Raw genomic sequence first — 21,507 nt, forward strand, 5'->3', positions numbered from 1 at the left:
CATGGCCACCCCTTTTATATTAAGCCCCTTAACCTCACCTCCTAATCCCTCCTACTCCTCAAAGCCCTATCCCGGCCCTATTATTATTCAAATCCTTTAACCCTAAACACACTGCCCATATCACCATAACCAGCTCCCTATAGGCCCCCTCAACCCAGTCATGTTGTCCTACCTTCAAAGGCCTGCGGCCCAGTACGGCCTCACTTTAATTTTATAAAAGGGATTGAGATGATGCAAAACAGAGAAAAGTACAGGATATGATCTGGTGACTCATGTCTTGTGCTGTCTGAGACCTTTGTTTCCTCTGTGCTTTCATCATCTAAGACATAAAGGTTGTCCACAGCTAAAAAATAAATAAAAGTCTACAAAAACTTTCTATATAAGAAGCACATCATTCCAAAGGGGTCCTATAAGAAGAAGCCCATCAGACAAGTGAAATCTTATTGAAATTGTCAGGTTGTCAATCACCAGACATAATAAAGAAAAGTCAATGATAAACTAATGAAAAGATCTATCTAAGAAAATGACCTAAACATATTATTAGGCTTATGTAGGAATTCTACTCTGTTTGCTACAGCTTAAACATTCCAATTATGAATATGAGAAAATAAAATTGGTGGGGATCTGTTAGAAGGTTTTTGCTATGTAATCTGAGAGCAGCAAGATGTAGGGTAAGAGAGCCTGATTCCAGCGATGTGTCACTTACTGAGCTTCTTGGTGCAGTATTGATAGAATCCCTGTTTTCTCTGCTGCAGATGTAGCGGTGCTCACACTGCTGAGCTGTGTATAACTCCGCCCACACCACTGATTGGTAGCTTCCTGTACATTGTCAACCAATTGTTGGTGGGGGTGGGGTTACACACATTAGCTGACTGGCTTGCACATGACACCTAGTCCTCAAGTGATGATCTCCTGCTGATAAAACGCTGATTGTATTGAAACTAAAGCATGCTGGTAAGCAAGTGACAGATCCCAGGAATCAGACTCTCTGAGCAACTCTCACATTAAATAGGAAATAAGCAATTGAAATGCTACCATAGCTGGTTGTGGTCACCTCTCCTCCACATGCAATGTACAAAAGTCATATTTAGCCTCAAGTAGTACCAAACTACAGGCTGCCTCACAAAAAAAAAAGTCCCGCACAGCTCCATCGATAGAAAAATGAAACGTGTAATTATCTCAAGAAGTGGCCACACAACTTAACAATTGTTTTTAAACTTCTGATTTTTTTTTTCAAAAGCAGTGAAATACGGTAAATAAAACTGTACAAATGTGATATGACTGTGATCATACTGACCTGCAGAATTAAGGCGCCAAGTCATTTTTACTGCCCAGTGAATGTCGTAAACAGAAAACCCATAAAACAATGGCTGAACTGTTTCTCAATGTATTTCCTGTTTTTCAGTACATTACAGTATATGGTAAAATGAAGTCCTACACAATGTTGATGGAAACATAAGAAAGTTATGGAAAATGGGGAGAAAAAAAATAAATGAATATTGGTTTTTGATGGAAAGGGGGAAAAATCCTTCTATTTGGCTACAGGGTGAAATACTTCTTCCATGTACAGTATGTTGATAGACTCAATAGCGTAGGACAAGTTTTAGATTAACATTTTAATTAAAGGGGTTCCCAACAACAATACATGCTAAGCTGACCATTGGTTTTGATGGAAAGCGGGTAGAGTCTCCAGAAAACTCATTCCATTTGGCTATATGGTGGAACACTTCTTCCATGTATGCTGATAGACTCAATAGCTAAGGACACGTTTTAGAAAAACATGTTGCTAAAAGAGGTTCCTGACTACAATAAATGCTAAGCTGATCATACACATTACTGTAGACAAGTGTTGGGTGAACGATGGTTTGGATGACAGCAATCTCTCCCGTCTCCGCCATAGACAGTAATGCTCAGCCGAGCATTCCTATGTTCTCCTCTACGAGAGAGCAACATCTTCGAACAAAACTTTTTGGGCTATTAAGTTCCAATCAGTTGAATGCCCCCTTACATTATCTGTTTAGGGAAAGTCAAGAGGTCACATACCTATTAGATGGTCAGCCGATCTTGGCAAAATCATCAAGTTATGCCAAATTTGATTGATTGAATTGATTGAATTCCAGTAGGCCCAAGGTGGTGGAAAAAGGAAAAAAATATGCATCTCCTGGACCAGCACCACTCCTCCGTAGTGTGTCCTCCATCGGTCTCCTGGCATCAACAGGTGAGTAGAGCATATATTTGTTCTTCCACCACTGTATTGGACAACCCTTTAATCCATGACCCATCCATGAACACCTATGAATGACTTAGGCTGGTTTTACACATTTGAGAAGAATGGACCATGCTTGGATTGCAAGGCTTATCTGAAGCTAACTCAGATGTCAGGACTGGGTCTTACGATCTGAGCGTAGCATGTGTTTCACTGATGTGTGAAACTGGCCTGAAATAAACTTGTCAATGAGACCATTAACAAATTAGTTGCTGTAGATAAACTGGGGAACACAATTTTTTAAGAGTTAGGTCAGACAACTGTTCTTAATTAATTTTTGGATGCTGAATCCAGAAATGATCTCAGTTTTTCTCTATCACGTCAAGTTTTTGAACTATAGGATTTTTGTCTTCTCAAAACTATGTAAACTACTGTACCTAAAAAGTGTTGTTTTTTTTTTTAAATAGTACAAATATGAACAAAAAATGAAATATATAAGAAATAGGCATGACAAAGTTGTGACTACTCTTACAAGTTGACACGTAGCTCTATATGAGTCGAATTGTAATCAGATAACAAGTCTCATTACAGATATCAGTGCAATTGTGCTTCTCTGGCAGGTAAGTTGTGGAGGAAAAACGTGACGTGCTAGAAAAAAACTGACTACATTTTTGGAATCAGCATGCCAATTTTAGTATAAATCAGCTCAAAAACCTAACTCAACAGAAAATGTTTTTCAAATTGTTCCCCTGTGTAATGACGCACTTGGCATGGAAATGGTTGGAAAACCCACCAAAGATTGTCCATGATATGGAAGCATCGATTACTAGTCAATCTCTCAAACAGACCTGTTGAGTATCTGCTTGGGGCAACACATCCACACGTTTTTTTAAAAAGTTATGCCACTTAAGAGACTGATGATCAGCTACCATCCTAGATGGAAATTCCATGTAAAGGGATTGTCTTGTCAAAACGACCCCTTTTATACTGTAGCAGTGCTTGCCGGCCATTGAGATGAATGTACTTGATAGGTTGGATGAGAGCGAAACATGGCACATTGAGGTGAGTGACAAATTTGGTTCTTTTTTTGTGAAAAACGGACCGGCTATTCGGATCAGACTTTGATCGAAGTGGCATCAATTTTTCTCATATGTGGATATAAAAAAAAATGTTTTTCCATCTTCTCCTGTCAGCCCGTGAAAATTGGACCATACTTGGATATCACCCAAGTGCGGTCCGATTTTTTTCGAGGACCCATAGATTTGCATTGCTGATTTTTATGCGACCCTTCAGATCAAAATCGGACATGTCTCCGATTTTTTCCGCAGATAACTCATTCTTAGGAGAAAATATCGGACATCTGCACAGTCCTATAGAATATCATAGCCACGAGTGCTATCCGTGAAAACCACAGATATCACTCGTCCAAGAAAATTGGTTGGGTGCGTGAGCGCGGTCATGCATGAAATTGGATTCTCTAGTTGTATAATATTGCAATTTTTCACGTTTGAACTCCCCCAGATTTGTTTTCCAGATTTTTCCATATCATACTACAAATTATCGATGTTAAGATTTGCAAATGATTAGATAATAGAGACATTCCTGTAGTAGTGACATCAGCCTTAATAGATGAGATATTTCAATTGTTCTAATCTCTGTCTCTCCGACACGAGTGGGACGCATTCTCTGGGAACAGATCCAATGACTGGCTCACTGCTATCATTAGCGCTGCTGAATCAGACCTTGCACAAGAGCAGCAGGGTGTTATCAAATTAGCCTAATGTTTGCAGCGTCCTCCGGTACAGATTTCATTTGCTGGCAGAAAATGAATGAAAACAACGCGTTGCGTGATATTTTTAGATTTTCGGATTTTGCTTTTGCTTTGTACTTGCAGGAGATAATATGAGGGAAACCTGATGGGTGTAGAGATGATATCATTCGTTTTTGAGGCAATGATCATGTCCTGTAACACAGATACAACTTGTTAGCCTTCATCAGTGAAAGAATAAAGACCCCTTTGGGGACACGGGGATCGGTGGGTGCCCAGGTCCGCTAGCCGGAACCGCATTGACCAGGGATCGTTCCGCCGAATGCCCGCTCGCCTTTTAATGTGGGCAGAACACTACTCAGACAACATAGGGCGAGGGTGAAACAGTGTGGCAATTTATTGAACCACCAACACACAGTCCCAGCAAATACCTAAGTTGGTACAAATCACAGATACAAATAAACACCGTGTGCACTGCTATATATGTGGTGCAGAGACTAGGTTCCCAAACCATCAGCAATAAATATAAAAGTCTCGCACTCAACTTCAGTCTCATTGATTAGTGAATTTTATTGGTGCAAGGTAGCACTGGAAACGTTTCAGCTCACATAGAGCTTTCATCAGTCACGTGCTGTGCCTTAAAAGTGTTTAACGGACAAGTCCTAAGTTGGTATAGAGATCGTGCTTGATACAGCCAAAAAATGTGGAAGGATAAGATGGTGGTCCTGTGTTTAATACCTAAACTACAGAATAGAGGAGCTTATAATAATAAGTATTTCTGGAAAGGGCCAGGGGCCTCAAGGTAGCCAGCATGAGAGTAGGGGCTTATGTATATAGTGTCCGCGGTGGGAGGTGGTAGCCTCCAAGACGGTCACAAAAGGAACAGGGGCTGCTGTGAGGAGCCGCCTGGGTCTGGGTAACGTCCCCTGAGACGCGGAGTCCACCTATTCTGTAGCTCCTCTATTCTGTAGTTTAGGTATTAAACACAGGACCACCATCTTATCCTTCCACATTTTTTGGCTGTATCAAGCACGATCTCTATACCAACTTAGGACTTGTCCGTTAAACACTTTTAAGGCACAGCACGTGACTGATGAAAGCTCTATGTGAGCTGAAACGTTTCCAGTGCTACCTTGCACCAATAAAATTCACTAATCAATGAGACTGAAGTTGAGTGCGAGACTTTTATATTTATTTGGTACAAATTACAGAGTCTCAACCTTCCGCTGACTCGCCTGGATTAGAACTGCTTCCAGTGCCGCATACCCCCACCAGTGGTTCCCCACTTTTGGCAGGCCCCCACAGAGAGGAGGTAATGAAAAGATTAGGGAGCTAACCGAGAGCAATGAGGCATGTGGCCAGGTGAACCGATTGCCCCAACCTGGATACTTTAAGACGTGTCTGGGGTTTCAGTGATGGTCAATGAAGCAGTCCTGTGTTCTACCAGCCGGGTCCATAGTACCCAAAGCTGAGATCTTGAAAAGTCACATCGACCAGAAGAAAAAGTATCTTTATATAGTGGCACGTAACCTATTTTTTAGAGTTAACCAGTGTCCTTCAGTCCACCTTCACAGATAGGGGGAAGAATGGTGACAATCAAGTTGCCTTGTTTGATTGTGATCTATTTGCATAGATTTTCCTGCTCTTTTATAAAAGCCAACAAACTATCTGGGCTAGACATGTATAATTATCATATCAGTAGACCTCACTTTTCATCAAGGAAAAGAGCACACTATATTTTATCAAACATCAGCTTACAAGTCAATATTCCAGGCTTACACAAACAAAAGTCTGTTTTCTTGACCAACCAGAAATCAACACTTAAATCCAAAAGCCAACATACAGATAAAAAAGTCAATTCTTCATGGTTTGCTAAACATAATTGTCCGGTTAATTAAGATATAATCTGGTTTCTTCACACTTCCCCTTACACATAATTGTCACTTATTATGTAGGGGAAAATATCGATCCACAATGTCCGATTTTGAACTAAAGATCCTATCTTCTCCCGGAAATAAGCCACCACCAGACATGTCATCGGAGAGCTAGTCAAGAAGGCTCTTGGCCAAATAATCGTCTGAACCATCGTTTGTTCCAACAGACATCGAGCTGCCTCTGACGCGCGCTGAACCACTGACCACACACAGTGAGCACACGCATGCAGTATAACAAATCTGCCAATGCACACGGCCGATGTTAGACACGGGTCAACGTTCTACATGGAAAAAAATTGCGCCATGTACTAGTTTGGCCCAATTTCCAGACCAGACTAGTGCAGAAAAACAGAAGGTGGCTCCTGCACTCATCCGTTATGAACAGAGCTGCACATGACGTTTTATTACAGCCATCTGAACGTAAGACTGCGTTTACACGCAGTGATGAAGCTACAGCAGTCCCGTACCGCCGCGCTCTTCCACTGTTTCCCCGCACAATTATGTAGTATGTCATGAAACCAGCCGCCATTAGGACCGGTCATACGGTCTTGTGCAGGGCCAGAATGGAAAGTCCGAAGCAGCACAGGGCTTCTGCAATTTAAAATTGCAGCTTGACCACCGTATGTTAACGCAACCTAAAATGTAGGGACTTGCACCCAGTCCATTGTTTTCAACTCTTACGGAGTGCAACCTACAAAAAATGTCTTGATTTTCTTTTTTTTTGGGGGGGGGGGAAATTGATTTTAAACAGTGATTAGGATATGATTAATAAATATTGGCCAAAGTGCATTAAAAAATAGCAGTACTTGTCACTTATACAATGAAATAGAAATATCGAATTTGTATGTAATTTCACACACAAAAAATTCGGATTGCCTGGAATCCAAGTTTTTTGCAATTTGATTCAAGCAAACTCAGCAAAATGGCGGCATAATATACATTCGATTTGCGTTGAATAAACTTAACGCAAACTGGATTTCCTGGTCAAATCGGAGCGAACTGCTGAATTCGAGTTTCGGCAGATTTGCTCATCGCAGTCTTTCAGCGGCGGATTATTTGGCTCATGTGCTCGAAGGACATCATAATCTGGTTGTCCTGTCTGGTATCTCTCTGAGTGCTTCATAAAGCCATGGTTTCCTGCACTGACGTCATCCCTCAGACTAATGGGATCACGATACACGGACATCTCCATTGTTCTGCTGTCAAGGGTAATGTCATTTAATTACATCTTACTGCGATTTTCGTGTATTATGTACTGCAGTGGGAGGAAGGGGAGTCAGTGGACAGTGCTGGAGAAAATGACTGCTGCACCTTTCATCCAAAACCCAATACCTCCAAATTCATGCAAAACTGTCAACGTAATTACGATTATGTCAACAAAGAGTTAAAAAGAAGCAAATTTCCGCCCTAAACCAGAAAAATATCGATCATGGAAAATCTTGATGGAATTGACATGGACAACAATGCACGGGTACATTTCGAGCAGATTTCACTTGATTTGCTTTCAGTAAGAATTTCTAATCCGCCTCCTTCGTTGAGTTGGATGCATCAGTGAGGACCTCAGGGGCCAACGCTGACCTCATCAATCAAGTCCAAACAGTAATAAAAGCCGATTGTAGGGTACGGAGTGTCCGTAGTGACCAACCGAGCAACCACAGAACTTGATGAATGCTGATTCTCTGATGTTTGTTCCGCAGGCATTGTCCGGTCAAGCTGGCACTTGGTCACTGCGTAGCAGCAGCCAAGAAAACAGGACATTCGCTCTGCTGCTGTATTCAGCGCAGAACTGTAGATGTCCAGACTTGAGATGGGGATTAAAGCGGGGCTCCAATTAAAGTTGTTTGCACTATTTAGAAACTATCTTGCTTTTGTAAAAAAAAAAAAAAGGATCAGGAGGCGTAAAAAAGGACAAATAATTTACGTAACCAGTTGGAGACCTAAGAAAAAGATGACCGATTGATGTCATCATTTGTGGGAATAAGAGAAAGACAAATAAGTGATGTCATCATTTGGAGACTTTAGAAAGGGAAGATTAAGTGATGCTAAAGTTGGAATAATTTAAATGGTTTATCAAGGACAATTTTTAAAAAATTTCATTATGGATCTAAGAAATAACTGTGTGTCCGACGCCGATTTCTGAAGGCACATAGCAGTCACGGATCGCTCCTGCAGTCGATTCAGCGGCTTACACTGATGTCACGTAGACAGAACAGCATTTTCTCATCCACTCTGCTCTGTTGATGGGGCGTGACTGCCAAAGTCATGATGATTGACAGCTGGCTAAATCTCTACCTGACTGCAGGAGCTGGCTATCAATCATCATGACATCGGCAGTCACGCTCCATCAACAAAGCAGTCAGGGACCTCTCCTTTCATCGATTTAGCAGCTTACGCTGATGTCACGTCGACAGAACGTCATCAGAATGCTGATGGGGCGTCACTGCCCACGTCATGATGATTGATAGCTGGCTATGTCACTGCCTATCTGCAGCAGCTGGCTGTCAATCATCATGACCTCGGTAGTCACGCCCAGTCGACCGAGCAGCCTGGAAGAACTGCTCTGTTGACATGAAGCAGCTGAGTCACCAGCATGAGCGGTCGGTGACCGTTCTGAGCTGCCGCTAGTTAAAAAAAGGCAGGTAGTAGCCTCTGTAAGCAACATCCTGCCTGTTAGACTTTAGGCCCATACTAAAAAAAAAAACAATAGTCCTGTACAATCCCCTTGAAAGGTATTTCCGACCGAAGACTCTGAGATCATGTCAATAAAACCAGTGGATTTTGCCACCAAAATTTTTTTCAAAACCTCAGGAATTATATTTATAAATCCCTCAATGGCTGCAGTTAATATGGATTTCTTTCCAGAACACGGGAGCATAGAGGATAAGTAACACGCGAGCCGCGCTCTGCTGATTATATGCTTTATTGTGAATTATGGGCAGTGATGTTCCTCGCTTTGTCACTGAAAATTGCATCATTTCAGAAATGATCACTGGAGGAGGGAAAAAATGTCTGCAAAGCTGAGGAAACATCCGTGTTCTGCACAATCCTAATAGACATACTAATATTATATACATCAATAGATAATTTGTGGCATCAAACATGTAAAGCCCATGTCTTATTGATTTGTTCTGATATAATTATTGCTGTCTGACAAAGCCCGGGCAGCTATCTTATCTTCTTGGCTGTTCCTCCTCGCCACTCCATGCTTTTTCTCTCCTCCTTCCTGACTCCTTCTCTCCTCCTCGTTGGTCGCTCTTCCTTTCTTACACCTGTCTAGCTTTTCTCTGTTCCTCAAATTCTTAAATGCCCATCCTACTTGGCTGTTTTTGTCTCCACCCCAGTTATTCCTTGGCAGATTTTGCTCTGTATTATTGCCAGTGTTCTCCCCAGCGCATTGACTGCTGTCTTCCTCCTTGACTGCTCCTTGCCATTTTGCTTTCCTCTCTTTTTCCTCCTCTCTGGTTGCTTCTTTTCTCTTCATCCAAAGCCATATTTCCCATAAATACTAGCAGCTTCTCTCTTTCTCCTCATCTCTAACTGATTTCCCCCTCAGGCTGGTCCTTTCGCCTCTCGTTCCATTCTTTTCTCCAGACCCCTTCTTTCCTCCACCTCTTAGCCTACCCCTTCTAGACCCGTTCCTCTTCTCACTTTTATTCCCTAAAATCTCCATTTCTCCTCCTTAGTAGGTCATCAGTTTCTCATAATTTTCAGCTCCACATCTTCCTTGGCTGCTCCTTGCCTCCTATTCTCTTTCTACTTCTCTCCATGGATAGAACAAACAATACCCTCCAACCGAATTCCAGGTGGTCCTTTCTGCTAGCTGAAGTCCTATTTTTTATAGCTCTCTCTATATAAACCAGGCCTCACTCTCAAGAGCCCTGCTATATTTATCATGGCTCTGACCTCTCTTCACCTAGGCCCTATCTGAAAGCCCTATTCCTTTTTGTCTACACCCTACACTTTAAGGACATCATATCCCACTTCACTCATGTCCTCAAGAGTCCTACTAAGCTACCACTTCCTAGTGCCAACTTCATTCAATCTGAGGCACCACACAGCTGAACTACCCAGGCAACACTTCTAGCTTCCAGGCAAACAGGCCTCCACTACAGCTCTGCTCTAGTGCCCAAAGAACTGGTAACATGGGTTTACCGCGACAGAGAGTATCCAGAAGACCGCAGTGTCTGATTTCTCCTACTCCTGCACTGATTAGAAACACTTCACCTTCATATTAAATGGTGTAAATTTATTTTAGCAGTGCAGGAGTTAATCTGCTCAGTTGAGAGCTCCTGAAAGCTTTCCTGTGTTAAGGCTCAGCTGTTCACTGTTAGTCACTACCATCTTCTGTATTATCTGGACCCTGGCTAGCACTTATTTTCAGATATAGCTTATGCTGCATGACTGGAGGTTGTTGGTGGTTATTGGAGAAGGTGTTTGGTTGATTTATCTGTGACTGTTGCTAGATTTTGAGTGTGTGATAATTCCTTTCCTTCTCCTACTTTGGTTTTACACCATCCTCCACTGCTCTGTGTTTACCTCTGTTGTTTATGTGTATATTTTTATGATTGGTAATTTCCTTTATCCCTGTTTGTATTAACTTGTTAGTCTGGTTGTTGTATTACGGTACACTGCTACTCCCCTCTTACCTGGGTGCGGGAAAGGTTTAGACTAAGGGAGGATTCAGGAGCAAAGGCAAGGTACGTGGCCCGGCATCTTCACCATCAGAAGTAATTTGGGGAAGAGGGTGAGCTAGGGCATACCTAGAATTAGGGACAGGGAAGGAGCCCCTGGTTCTGGGACACCCGACAACAGAGTTGTGACAACTGGCTTATTTTACAGCCCTGACTGGAACCAACTATAGGCCCCAATCCTAGCTTAAGCTCAGCACTAGTTATTCCTCCCTTGCATTAGCAGTGGCCTACATACCTGCATATCCAAACCAACCTCTCCTATTGGCCACCTTCCCTACCCAGAGGGATTTTCAATAGTCACTTACTGCTTGCTTCCATGACAACTAACATGACAACTAAGAAAAGGATTCTTTTCTATTCAGTTAAGTGGCCAAAACCCTTCTTTTTAAAAAGTCTTACAAAAAAATACCCCAGGTAAGCCCTTTCAAGGCTTTTCTCAGGCCCCATGTCAAACCACCTGGTCTCCAGGCTTTTATCAATTCTGAACAGGCAAACGGCTCCCATCCATCAGTCTACCTATGTTCCTGATTTCTATGACAGCAATGGCTTTCAGCACTCCTCCGAAGTAGAGCGGGCTTAAGGACTAAAAATCTGATGGGACAACTCTAGTTGAAAGGGTGAACCATCTGCATTCTTCCCTCTTCTCAGCATCCCCCTTGTCCAGGCTGTTACATCCATGCCTGTACTCCTGTGCTTCTCTACTTCGATTCAACAAACTAGTACATGTGGCACTGCTTCCAAGCAGCGAACTTGTGGGTTAATTCCTCACATTATTGCCTTTGCACCTTGGATGGAGCCTTACACACTTTAAACCCCTAGCTCCCTGTTTCCAGTGCCATTTATTAGTTCTTCTTAACCTAGTTCACTTCTGTTCCTCTGCTCCTGCTCAGTTTTTTGACTAGTTTACTGCCTGACGACTTTATTCCTTATTGGAACTCTTGGTATTGACCTGACTTTCCGACCATCCACTGCCAACCCGCTCCACAGGCCAGCAGCTACATTGATGGAATCTTTCCACTGTGCGCCATTACACATGCACCAGGTTCTTCCTGGGCATACTCCTCTATACGTACCGTTTCCTATAAGTTACAGTCAAGTGTTTTATCTATTTGTCTGAAGAAGGGGTTTATACCCCAAAATACTTCTCAATTGATCTGAATAAAAGAAATTAAACATATCGATGATACATGTCTATTCTACATCCTAGTTCAACGTCCAAATTAAGGTCTCCATTTTTCCATATCCTGCATCATTCGAAGCTTAGTATCTCACATTGCTGCAACTATGCAGCTGCTGTGTGGTCGAAACACAACCATGATGCATCCAAACGTATGCGCCATCATCATGCAATCATTTTTTAAACAATCGGTTAATTTTAAAACCACGATGACTTAGCTGCATGATTGCCGCTTCTAGTCTATACAGTGGCTGTGTGGTGCTGCCAGATGACTCTCTGATTCACGTTTACAAGTCATTTCCTGAGCACACATGCATTGTATGTAATATCTGCAGAAAGTAGTTTGAGAAGCTTGCACAAATATTTGCCATTTCCATGATGGAACCCTTTCTAAATTAAAAAAGAAATCCCAATAAAAGGTTTTGCAAAGAGGTTTCAAGGATTAGATAAAAGTTGCAGCCACTCACGCGAACCACAGCCCAATCCTCATATGCACTGAGCAGAACAATGGGATGATATGAGGGTTCATCAGGCTGAATAAAAAGACATTTTCTTCAATATCTTCTGCTACAGTAAACATGAAAAAGAAACCTGAGCGATTCTGGAGTTTTCACATAAACTCTACATCTTTGTATCAATAGGGCTCAATTAGACCAATGAAACGCGTCTAAGGATATAGGCCAGAGCATAATCCTTACATAATTCCAGATTTCTACTTTAATCTTTTTCATACAGGATTTCTTTTTATTGATGAACAAAGAAACATAAAAGTGAAAGATTAATCCGCGGAAATCCTTAAGATAAAAAAAAAGGATCAATGTACTACAAAAAAAGTCAATGCTCAGCTGAAAAACCTGAATATTGACTTTTGGGTGGAAGGGTCAATCTCCTCAGAGTTTCTTACTCTTCAATGTAGAGCATATTTGACAACTCTACCAGGATAGCCGAAAGTCTACCGGAATATGGGAGACCTCCAAGACTCCAGAAAGAGGTCTCAAATTTCTTGAGCACGGCAGAATTGTCCAAGATATCATGCTTCCCAACCGTTTTTTTCTATCGTAAGGTCGAAGCCTGGAGTTCAAAGGCACAATCAGGGGCAAAATGAGGAATAAATTGCCCTTAAGAAATGGAGAGAGATTATGAATATAAAAATGTCCAAGCTACCGGGAAACATTTTTGGAAAAGTTGACAAGTATGATGTAGGGGTAGAAGTGGAGATCTAGAGAATTATCTTGGAATGACAATGGCTGTAATGGCGTGCAATCCAGACACCTGAAGAGAATAAAAGCCCCCATGCTCATTAGATAGATGTCTCTCCAGACTCCCCCTTACACAGAAACATCTTGGACAAGCGCTCTCGTGTTCTCTTTAAGAGAGCCGCTGCCTGGCTCCTCTACTCTGGAATAGGAATATAACTAAGAGGAATAGAACTAAGCAACAGCCCGTGTGAAAAAAATCTTGGGAAGACTAATATACTAATAGATCACAGACTACAAATGAGTCAACAGTGTGATGCAGCAGCAAAAAAGGCAAACACAGTTCTAAGATGAATTAAGAGAAGCATATAGTCTAGATCACGAGTAGTAATCTACTCCTCCTTGTTCAGGCCTCAGCTGGAATACTGTGTCCAGTTCTGGGCATCACATTTTAAAAAAGACATTGAAAAACTGGAGCAAGTTCAGAGAAGAATAACCAGGATAGTGAGCGGACCGCAAAGTATGTCCTACGAGGAACGGTTAAAGGATTGGTGTATGTTTAGCTTGCAAAAAAGAAGGCTAAGAGGAGATTTAATAGCGGTCTACAGATATCTGAAGGGATGTCACAGTGTAGAGGGTTCATCCTTATTCTCATTTGCATATGGAAACACGAGAAGCAATGGGATGAAACTGAAAGGGAAAAGATAAAGATTAGATATTAGGAAGAACTTTTTGACAATGAGGGTGATCAATGAGTGGAACAGGCTGCCACGAGAGGTGGTGAGTTCTCCTTCAAACTCTTACCTACGGGGAGGATGGCAATACCCTCTTTTAGAAAAGAAAAAATATATCTGTGTTGTTATTTTTTCCCACTTTTCCAGAGATAATGAGCGACTGTCCTCATACAACGGAGGAAGATTATAAAACGAGTGAATCGGAACATGTGTTTCATTACATAACCGCCTCTTATCACAAAGAGCCAACCTGATTACTGTAGCAAGTCAGGCCTGCATTATAACCTTATGAAATATTCAGGACAGTTTATTCTGGATGCAGCCCCAGAGAGGAAGAACGGAGACACCGCATTCACCCCGCAGCCTCTGAGCTTTACATAAAGCGCAATTCCCGCAGGACATAACAGTATATCCCTCTATATGGACACTGCGGCATCCTGACTCACCTACTGCCGCTGCAGACAGCAACATTTTAACCCTTACCCAGAGGCGTAAGGTGTAGGCACCATTGCAAAATCTCCAAAAAGGTCCCCAAACATCATGGGTCTTCAGTAGTATTGGTCTTCTGATATGGGCCAAAGATACCTTTTAGGCCCCATAAGCTCCAGGTGCAGATACAAACCCTGCACCCACTATACGTCCCTACTCTTCCCACTGCCCTTGGCCAAACATCATGCAGCCCACAACATGGATTATTTTGTTGGATGGGGGGTTGGCCACCATTGACTTGCTGATCGCTGGAAATCTGAGTGCTGAGACCACCAGTGGTCTTAAGATTGGAGCAATATCTGCCCCATCCTGAATGATGCAGAAGGTCACATGTTTGGCCCTTATTCCATTATTTATCAATTGGACTTGTGGAAAGAAGTAAAATCAGCAGTCTCATAGACAATAGATAGAGCGGAGGCCCCTCATGTTTATATATATGAGCCCCTGTGGCTTACGTGTTCACCCACCATTTCTTAATGTCCCCATTCTGGCCACTTTCTGTAATAATGTCCCCCATCCTGGGGCCCTTCTTGTAATAATGCTCCCAGCCTGGCCCCTTTATTTAATAATGACCGTCATACTGTCCCGTATTCTATGACCTTTCCTATAACAATGTCCTCTATCTTGACTTCTTTAATAGTGTCCCCCATCATGGCTCCTTTCTATAGTAATGTCCTCTATCCTGGACCCTTTATTTAATAATCTCCCCCATCCTGGACCCCTTCCAGTATTAATGTCCCCCATCTTGGGCCGCTTCCCAAATAATTTCCACATTCTGGGCCCCGTCGTGTAATAATGTACCCCATTGTGGGCCCCTTATTTTAATAATGTCCTCCATATTGACCCCTTCCTGTAATAATGTACCCCATCCTGGGCTCCTTTCTGGTCTAATGCCATCCATCCTTGGACCCTTCCGGTAACAATGTCCCCGTTTATGGCCCATTTATTTAATAATGTTCCCCATTATTGGGCCACTTCCTGGTATGATGTCCTCCATCATGGGTCCCCTTCAGTAAAAATGTCCTCCGTTCTTCTCCAACACTTTTAAAAAAAAAGTTAAACATTTCCTCTTACCTTCCCCCGGTCCCATGACATGCGGCGTCCTCTTCTATAGCCACCTTAGAGGCCAACACTACCTCTAGCTGGCGGTCACAGGCGGCATATAACGTTAATGCCATACGTCACTTGTGACAGGCATGCTGACGTCAAATGCCGGCCTCTGATTGGCCGACAGCATGTATTGCGGTGCATCAATCCAGTGCGTCTTTGTGCTGCAATACATTTCAACTGAATATGAGTCTGAGGACGCACATCCAGGTGAAATAGGCTCTGGTTCCCGCACCCTTTGTGACAGTGATCGTTGCGGTCCTGGCTACCATTGTGTCCTGCCTGTGGCAATAAGAGAACAGCGTGATAACAAAAACATTCTCCCAACTATCAAAGCATATTTATTTTCTTCCAAAAACAGCGCCAAACCTTTGAACTGGTTGCACATGGTATTGCAGCAAATGACTTATTGTCTTTTATAGAGTTGATAGAGTTGACCTGCAATACCACATACAACCCATGGACAGGTGCGGCGCTCTTTCTAAAAGAAACTAGCCAAGATTTCCCAACCCTGTGGAACCTCTTTCCAGTGGTCCTCAAACCCCTTCCCAATTCAGCAATTTTCCATTTTTGTACTTCCGCTTTTTCCTCCTCTTCTTCGAGGCAGAACTATTTTTATTTTTCCATCGATATAGTCACATGAAAGATTCATTTTTGCAGGACGACTTGTATTTGTGTTCGAAATTTTACCAATGGTCAAAAAAAGGCAATTTCACCATTACTTACTGTATTTGGTTTTCGTTTTTACAGCGTTCGTTGCGCCCTAAAAAATGGCCTAACGACACGATTTTTCTGCTCTGTAAGATTACTGGAATAATAAACTAGTATAGGTTGTTTTTTTTCCCGTATTTTAGTGGTTGAAAAATATTGGAGTTTTATAAAAAAAAATTATTTGTGTCACCATTTTCTGAAACCTGTAACTTTTTTTTATTTTTACGTCGATGGAACTTGTATTTTTTTTTATTGTTCCTATTTTGAGCTCCATAAGACGTTTTGATCGCTTTTTTTTGCCCATTTGGTGGCAGTTGTGTCAGCCTTAAAGGGAACCTGTCACCAATTTTTTCATGTCTGAACGAAGACTATCACCTTACTCAGCGCCTGTTCCACATTCCATAAAGAGGCATATAACCCCCTGACTCCCCCTGTATACTCCCCAAAAACCTTTTAAAATTCTCCTATGTAAATCCTGCCAGTCCGGACCGATATGCGTTCTTATTGAGGCGTCTATCCCTCCTCCCGGCATCCATGGAGTGCCCCCAAACGCAGGGCCGTGGGGTACTCGGTACCGGTCCTCTCTGTCTCGGTGCTGGGGTTGTCACGGTGGCTGGACCCGGTCCGTGACTGTGATACCTGGTCAGGTGAACTCCTTTAGTGCAATCAGATATAACATCACTCCCCTTAGTGGCAGAGTGACATTACTGCAATGACCAGGACTCTGGGGCGCTGCACTCATATACTGCAATACTATGTTATAGTAAAATTACTGATCTATGAAGCCCAGAGAAAATGATGGTGATGGGGGACATTAATAGGCCTCTGGCTGCCATGGCTTCCCGTTATTTCATCTGGGGAGTAATAATAGGTGCAGGAACGGTTGCGCCTCGCAATCGTGCCAATTAAATGTCAAGGACAGAAATGGCCGGGAGCATTTATACGGTTAATGAGTAGTTCCGGTATGGAACGGGCTCAGCTCATACATCTGAATCTGACCTAAGTCCTTTGTTGGGAAGACGCTAAAAGAGTTGAACTATTCTATAGCCGCGGACCCCCAGTATCACATGCTACATGGTCATATTTTAATAAACCCGTCCATGATGAGTCAGACATACCGCATGATAGGTATTCATTATGTCAATCATTTCTGGGAGCATAAAATTCTCAGGTCTTTTTTTGGAAACATTATTACGATATAAAACATTTACCGGCCCTTTAAAAGGTTACGAGGTTAGAAAATGTAACCCGAGTTTTGTGTCGCACCTTCTATGGCTCTGGTCACATGATGCCTTGAACTCACCAAGTGCTCATCAGCTGTGTCTTTCTTGTAGAAGGAACCAGCTGAGACCAGACGAGATTACGTTCCGCAATAACAAGAATCATACAGGGGAATTCTTGTAACGGATGTCCAATGTTATCTACAAATTCACCTTAAAGTCACAGTACACCTTTAAAGATCTAAAATCATGAGTGGGAGTCCAAAGACAATGACCACCACGAGGTGTCGGTGACGAGGGTGATGCCTCCTACCAAGTGCGGTGACCATTACAGAAATTTCTGCACATTTAGGGTGTTTTTCAATTCCATTTTTTGATGTCTTTCTAGATTCTTAACTCTTGGTGCAATATTTAGGGGCAACCTAAAGTCTCAGAGCAGAGATAAAAACTGTCTAAGGCCTCTTTCACACGCCAGTATGTCCAGTACGTGTGGTGACAATTTTCACATGTACCGGAGACACTTACACATGTAGACCCATTCAAGTGAATGTGTCTGTGCACATGTTAGTGTGTTTTCACAGACTGTGTGTCCGTGGGCAAAACACGCTGACATGTCCATTTTTTAACATCAGCACGGGCAGCCAAACGTCCCGCACACTAAAGACAAACAAATGACATCTGTGTGTCATCAGTGTGACATGTACCAGCGCCTGGGAAGCAGCGGTACTGTTAGCACTGTTGCCTGGCACCGGGTGTTGAAAACAGCTCTCATTAATCTCCCCTGCTTGCGCTGAGAGCAGGCGGTGGCTGATAGGAGTATTCATCAGTCGCCGGCTGCGCTGTAAATAAATCAAGAAAAAAATGACATGGCTTCCCCTCTATTTTTGATAACCAGCCAGGCAAAACTGACAGCTGCGGGCTGCAACCCTCAGCTGTTAGCTTTAGCAGGGCTGGTTACCAAGAATAAAGGGGTCTCCACGCCGTATTTTTTAATTATTTAAATAAATAATTTAAAAAATAAAAAAAATGGAGTGGGGACCCACATATTTTTGACAACCAGCTGATACAGGATGTATTTTCAACTGTCACATTTATTTATTTTTTTAACTAAACAGATGAGAGAAGTAATTATATGTTACGACGTACCCCTGCATCTAATTATTACAAGAACATGAATATTTTCTGTCTTTTCAGTTTCAAAGTTTTGTGAAGGTTTGTGCGTTTTGATATACTGCACTGTATACATAAGGTAAATATATGAACTCTGCACATCTTGTACCTTTATATTTAAGAAGTATGTTACGTCTCAGACTCTGCTTGTATCTAATTTTTGAGCCAGAAACTTTTATTCATTTTTACCAAAATGATAAATTTTTTATTCAAAATCCAAAATGGCAACAAAATGCAATTTTTTACATGTCTACACACACATATATATAATACTGTGTGTATATATGTGTATATATATATACAAATATTTATATATATATATATATATATATATAGTGTGCATATATATGTATATATATATATATATATATATATATATATATATAACATTTTATATTTACTCCTTTTTTATTTTGTGTGTATGTACATACTGTAAATAGAGGGGAAATAGAATCCATAACCCCTCCGTGAAAAGGCTTAAGCCGGGTAAGATGTAGCTATTGATGAGACATGGATGACTATCTTCAACAGGTCACTTATCTCAGCATATAAATAAGAGTGCTGAAAGACATTAAAGAAATGTTTGCCAATTTTATTGCAAAGTCCAAGATCAGAGAGAACGCCAATCGTGACCATTCATCCCTTAGATGTTCTGGTCAACTGAGACAGTGACATCCAAGCGGTTAGAAAGAAGGGGTTCCGCTAGTTTTACCATCAACACGGTCATAGTGCGCTGATGGGTTTTCATGGCAGTTGTTGGCTTAACAAGACAAGGCATAATAACTTAGCTAATCAGTGTAACACTGATGGGCATAATACATTAATATGTGTCAAGTTAAAGAATAACTAATTATTTACCTTATGTGAGTAATGCTGATCCACAATACGAGCCAACCCAAAGTCTCCAATCTTGAGAACAAGATCTTCTGTACTAATGAAGATATTGGCTGGTTTCAGATCCCTGTGGAGCACATTGGCTGAATGGATGTACTTCAAACCACGTAGAAGCTGGTAAATGAAAAGCTTGGCATGGTCTTCGGTAAGTGGCCCTTGCTCCAACAGCCGAGAAAGATCGGTCTCCATGTGTTCTTGTACAATGTAAACCACATTATACCGAAAAATGTCCCCTTGAAGGTCAGTCCCCCTGGGTCCAAGCACGGCGTGAACCTTCACAATATTATCATGGTTTAGACGTCGGATGATCTTAATCTCCCGTAAGGCGTGTTTCATACTCCGACAATCACTAATAGTAATCTTCTTTACCGCCACTTTTCGAGAATTTTTGCTGTCAGTGGCAGAAAGAACAAGACCATTGGCTCCAAAACCCAACGGCTTAAAATCCACAAAGTGCCCACCCAAATCATAGCCGTACACGTTAGCAATAAAATCACACTTCTCTGCCATGGCAATGAAAATTGAATTTTTTTTTTTTTTTTTTTTAATTATGGAAGGAGTTTTTGAAAAAAATAGGCCAAATATAAAGTTGCCGGAAAGAAACTAAACAGAGTTGTCATTTGCAAACAAAGAAGAAAAAATTGTAAAAATGACCTCAACGAGCGAAAACTGGAAAATTGGGATTGGATATTTTTGTAATTCCAACAGCAGATCTTTCCATCTGAACTTTATGTGCAGAGTACGAGCTTTACATAGTAGGTTGCTGGTTTTATACTCGCCTCTTGAAGTGACTGTGACGTAATATCGAGTGGTGCAGCCTTTCAATCCGCTGGCTTCGAGCGATGTTCATTTCCAAGCTTCTGCTGATTGTCCACCAGACCTGTAGCATCAAACCTCGAAAGAAAGCATTCCCGTTATTCCCATGCTTGTCACAGCATGGTGATAATTAATGAATAAGCTTATTCTCCTTCCCTTAATCTCCCTCTCGGTGATGCAATCCGTCCTGTGGGTAAACACAAGTCAGCAGCGAGCCATCCGAGCCTTCTTCGTCACAGCTGTAGAACCGTACACTTTTCCGATGGCATCGTCATTCCTCGGCGCTCATTCTAGCAAGCGATCTTTGCTCCTGGTACAAGACTGGAGCTCTGCGAGAGACTTGCATTGTCATCTGCGTCCAGCCTTGAGCTCTGTCTCTTTATCATTCTCTCTGAAAGCAAGAACGAGATTGATTGAATTCATAGGACAATAAATGGTGGTGGTTTATGTTAATTCTTACTGTGTGAAGGTTGACATGAAATCTACCGCAAAGTGTCGGAGCCTGACCTTTGGTAATTCATTAGCCCTGCTCACCTATGTTGCTACATTTTTTTTCTAGTACAAGAATTCTATAAATTGTAATGGCTTACAATAGGACAAGAAAAAACTGCCAAAGTGCCAAATGTCGAAAAAGTTTACCGGTAGCGTTGTCGTTTAGGAATGTCGTCAATATAGCCACCAATTGTGGGCTCCCAATTGGAACACCAAATGAAATGTATATGCACAATCTGGCCATGCAGAATTAGAAAGTTCACCTGGTCTATGGTGGGTGCAAGTCAGAAAAAAAAGACCACCGAGTCTTCTATTGGTCATCCATATCTAGTCTAGATTGAGAAAAATTGCCCCATTCCTCCTTTCACTCACATTACATTTTTGCAGACGCCTGGTGCCCAAAGAAGACATAAAGCTACCCCCTCATGGTTTAAAGAGAAAAATATCAACTGAACAGCTAGCCCCTTTAATACCCTAGACCACCAGGGAAAATATCATTAAGCTCTTCACCACTGTAGACCACAACGTATATATTGGCATAATCTCTTTCGCTGTCCTAAACCACCAGATATCTGGCTATCTAGCCTATCAACAATCCGAGACCACGAAGGATATCACTATAAACCCCTTCACACACCAAGACTTAACATTACATCATGGTTCACATGTATGGGCACATGAGTTATACAGGTGCATTATTCTGCCTGCAACAACAGTAATAGGACCTAGCACCTCTCTCTGGTGTTTAATGACTTAAACTCTTAATCTCTGACCGTAGCATTTAAGTGACATAATGCTTGTGGGGCATTCATTCAGTCCCTAATGTCCCACCCCTTGACCCCCACAACGACATCACTAGGTGTCGATGAGATTGCCATAGCAATCTGCTGTCCTCCTTGCCG

At 42.0% G+C, this 21,507-nt stretch overlaps 1 protein-coding gene across 1 annotated transcript in view; it reads right to left on the reverse strand.

The window, feature by feature from the left end:
* The window catches only part of MAPK4 (mitogen-activated protein kinase 4), a 64,733-nt gene extending 44,356 nt beyond the window's left edge, over nucleotides 1–20,377 (reverse strand). Inside the window, exon 1 of the mRNA XM_069746276.1 lies at nucleotides 19,262–20,377. Coding sequence (XP_069602377.1) covers nucleotides 19,262–19,807 — 546 coding nt within the window. The 5' untranslated portion in view covers nucleotides 19,808–20,377. The remainder of the gene's footprint in view (nucleotides 1–19,261) is intronic.
* Nucleotides 20,378–21,507: the final 1,130 nt, after the last annotated feature.

This window comes from Ranitomeya imitator, chromosome 1, assembly GCF_032444005.1.
Source record: "Ranitomeya imitator isolate aRanImi1 chromosome 1, aRanImi1.pri, whole genome shotgun sequence".
Classification (NCBI taxonomy): Eukaryota; Metazoa; Chordata; class Amphibia; order Anura; family Dendrobatidae; genus Ranitomeya; species Ranitomeya imitator.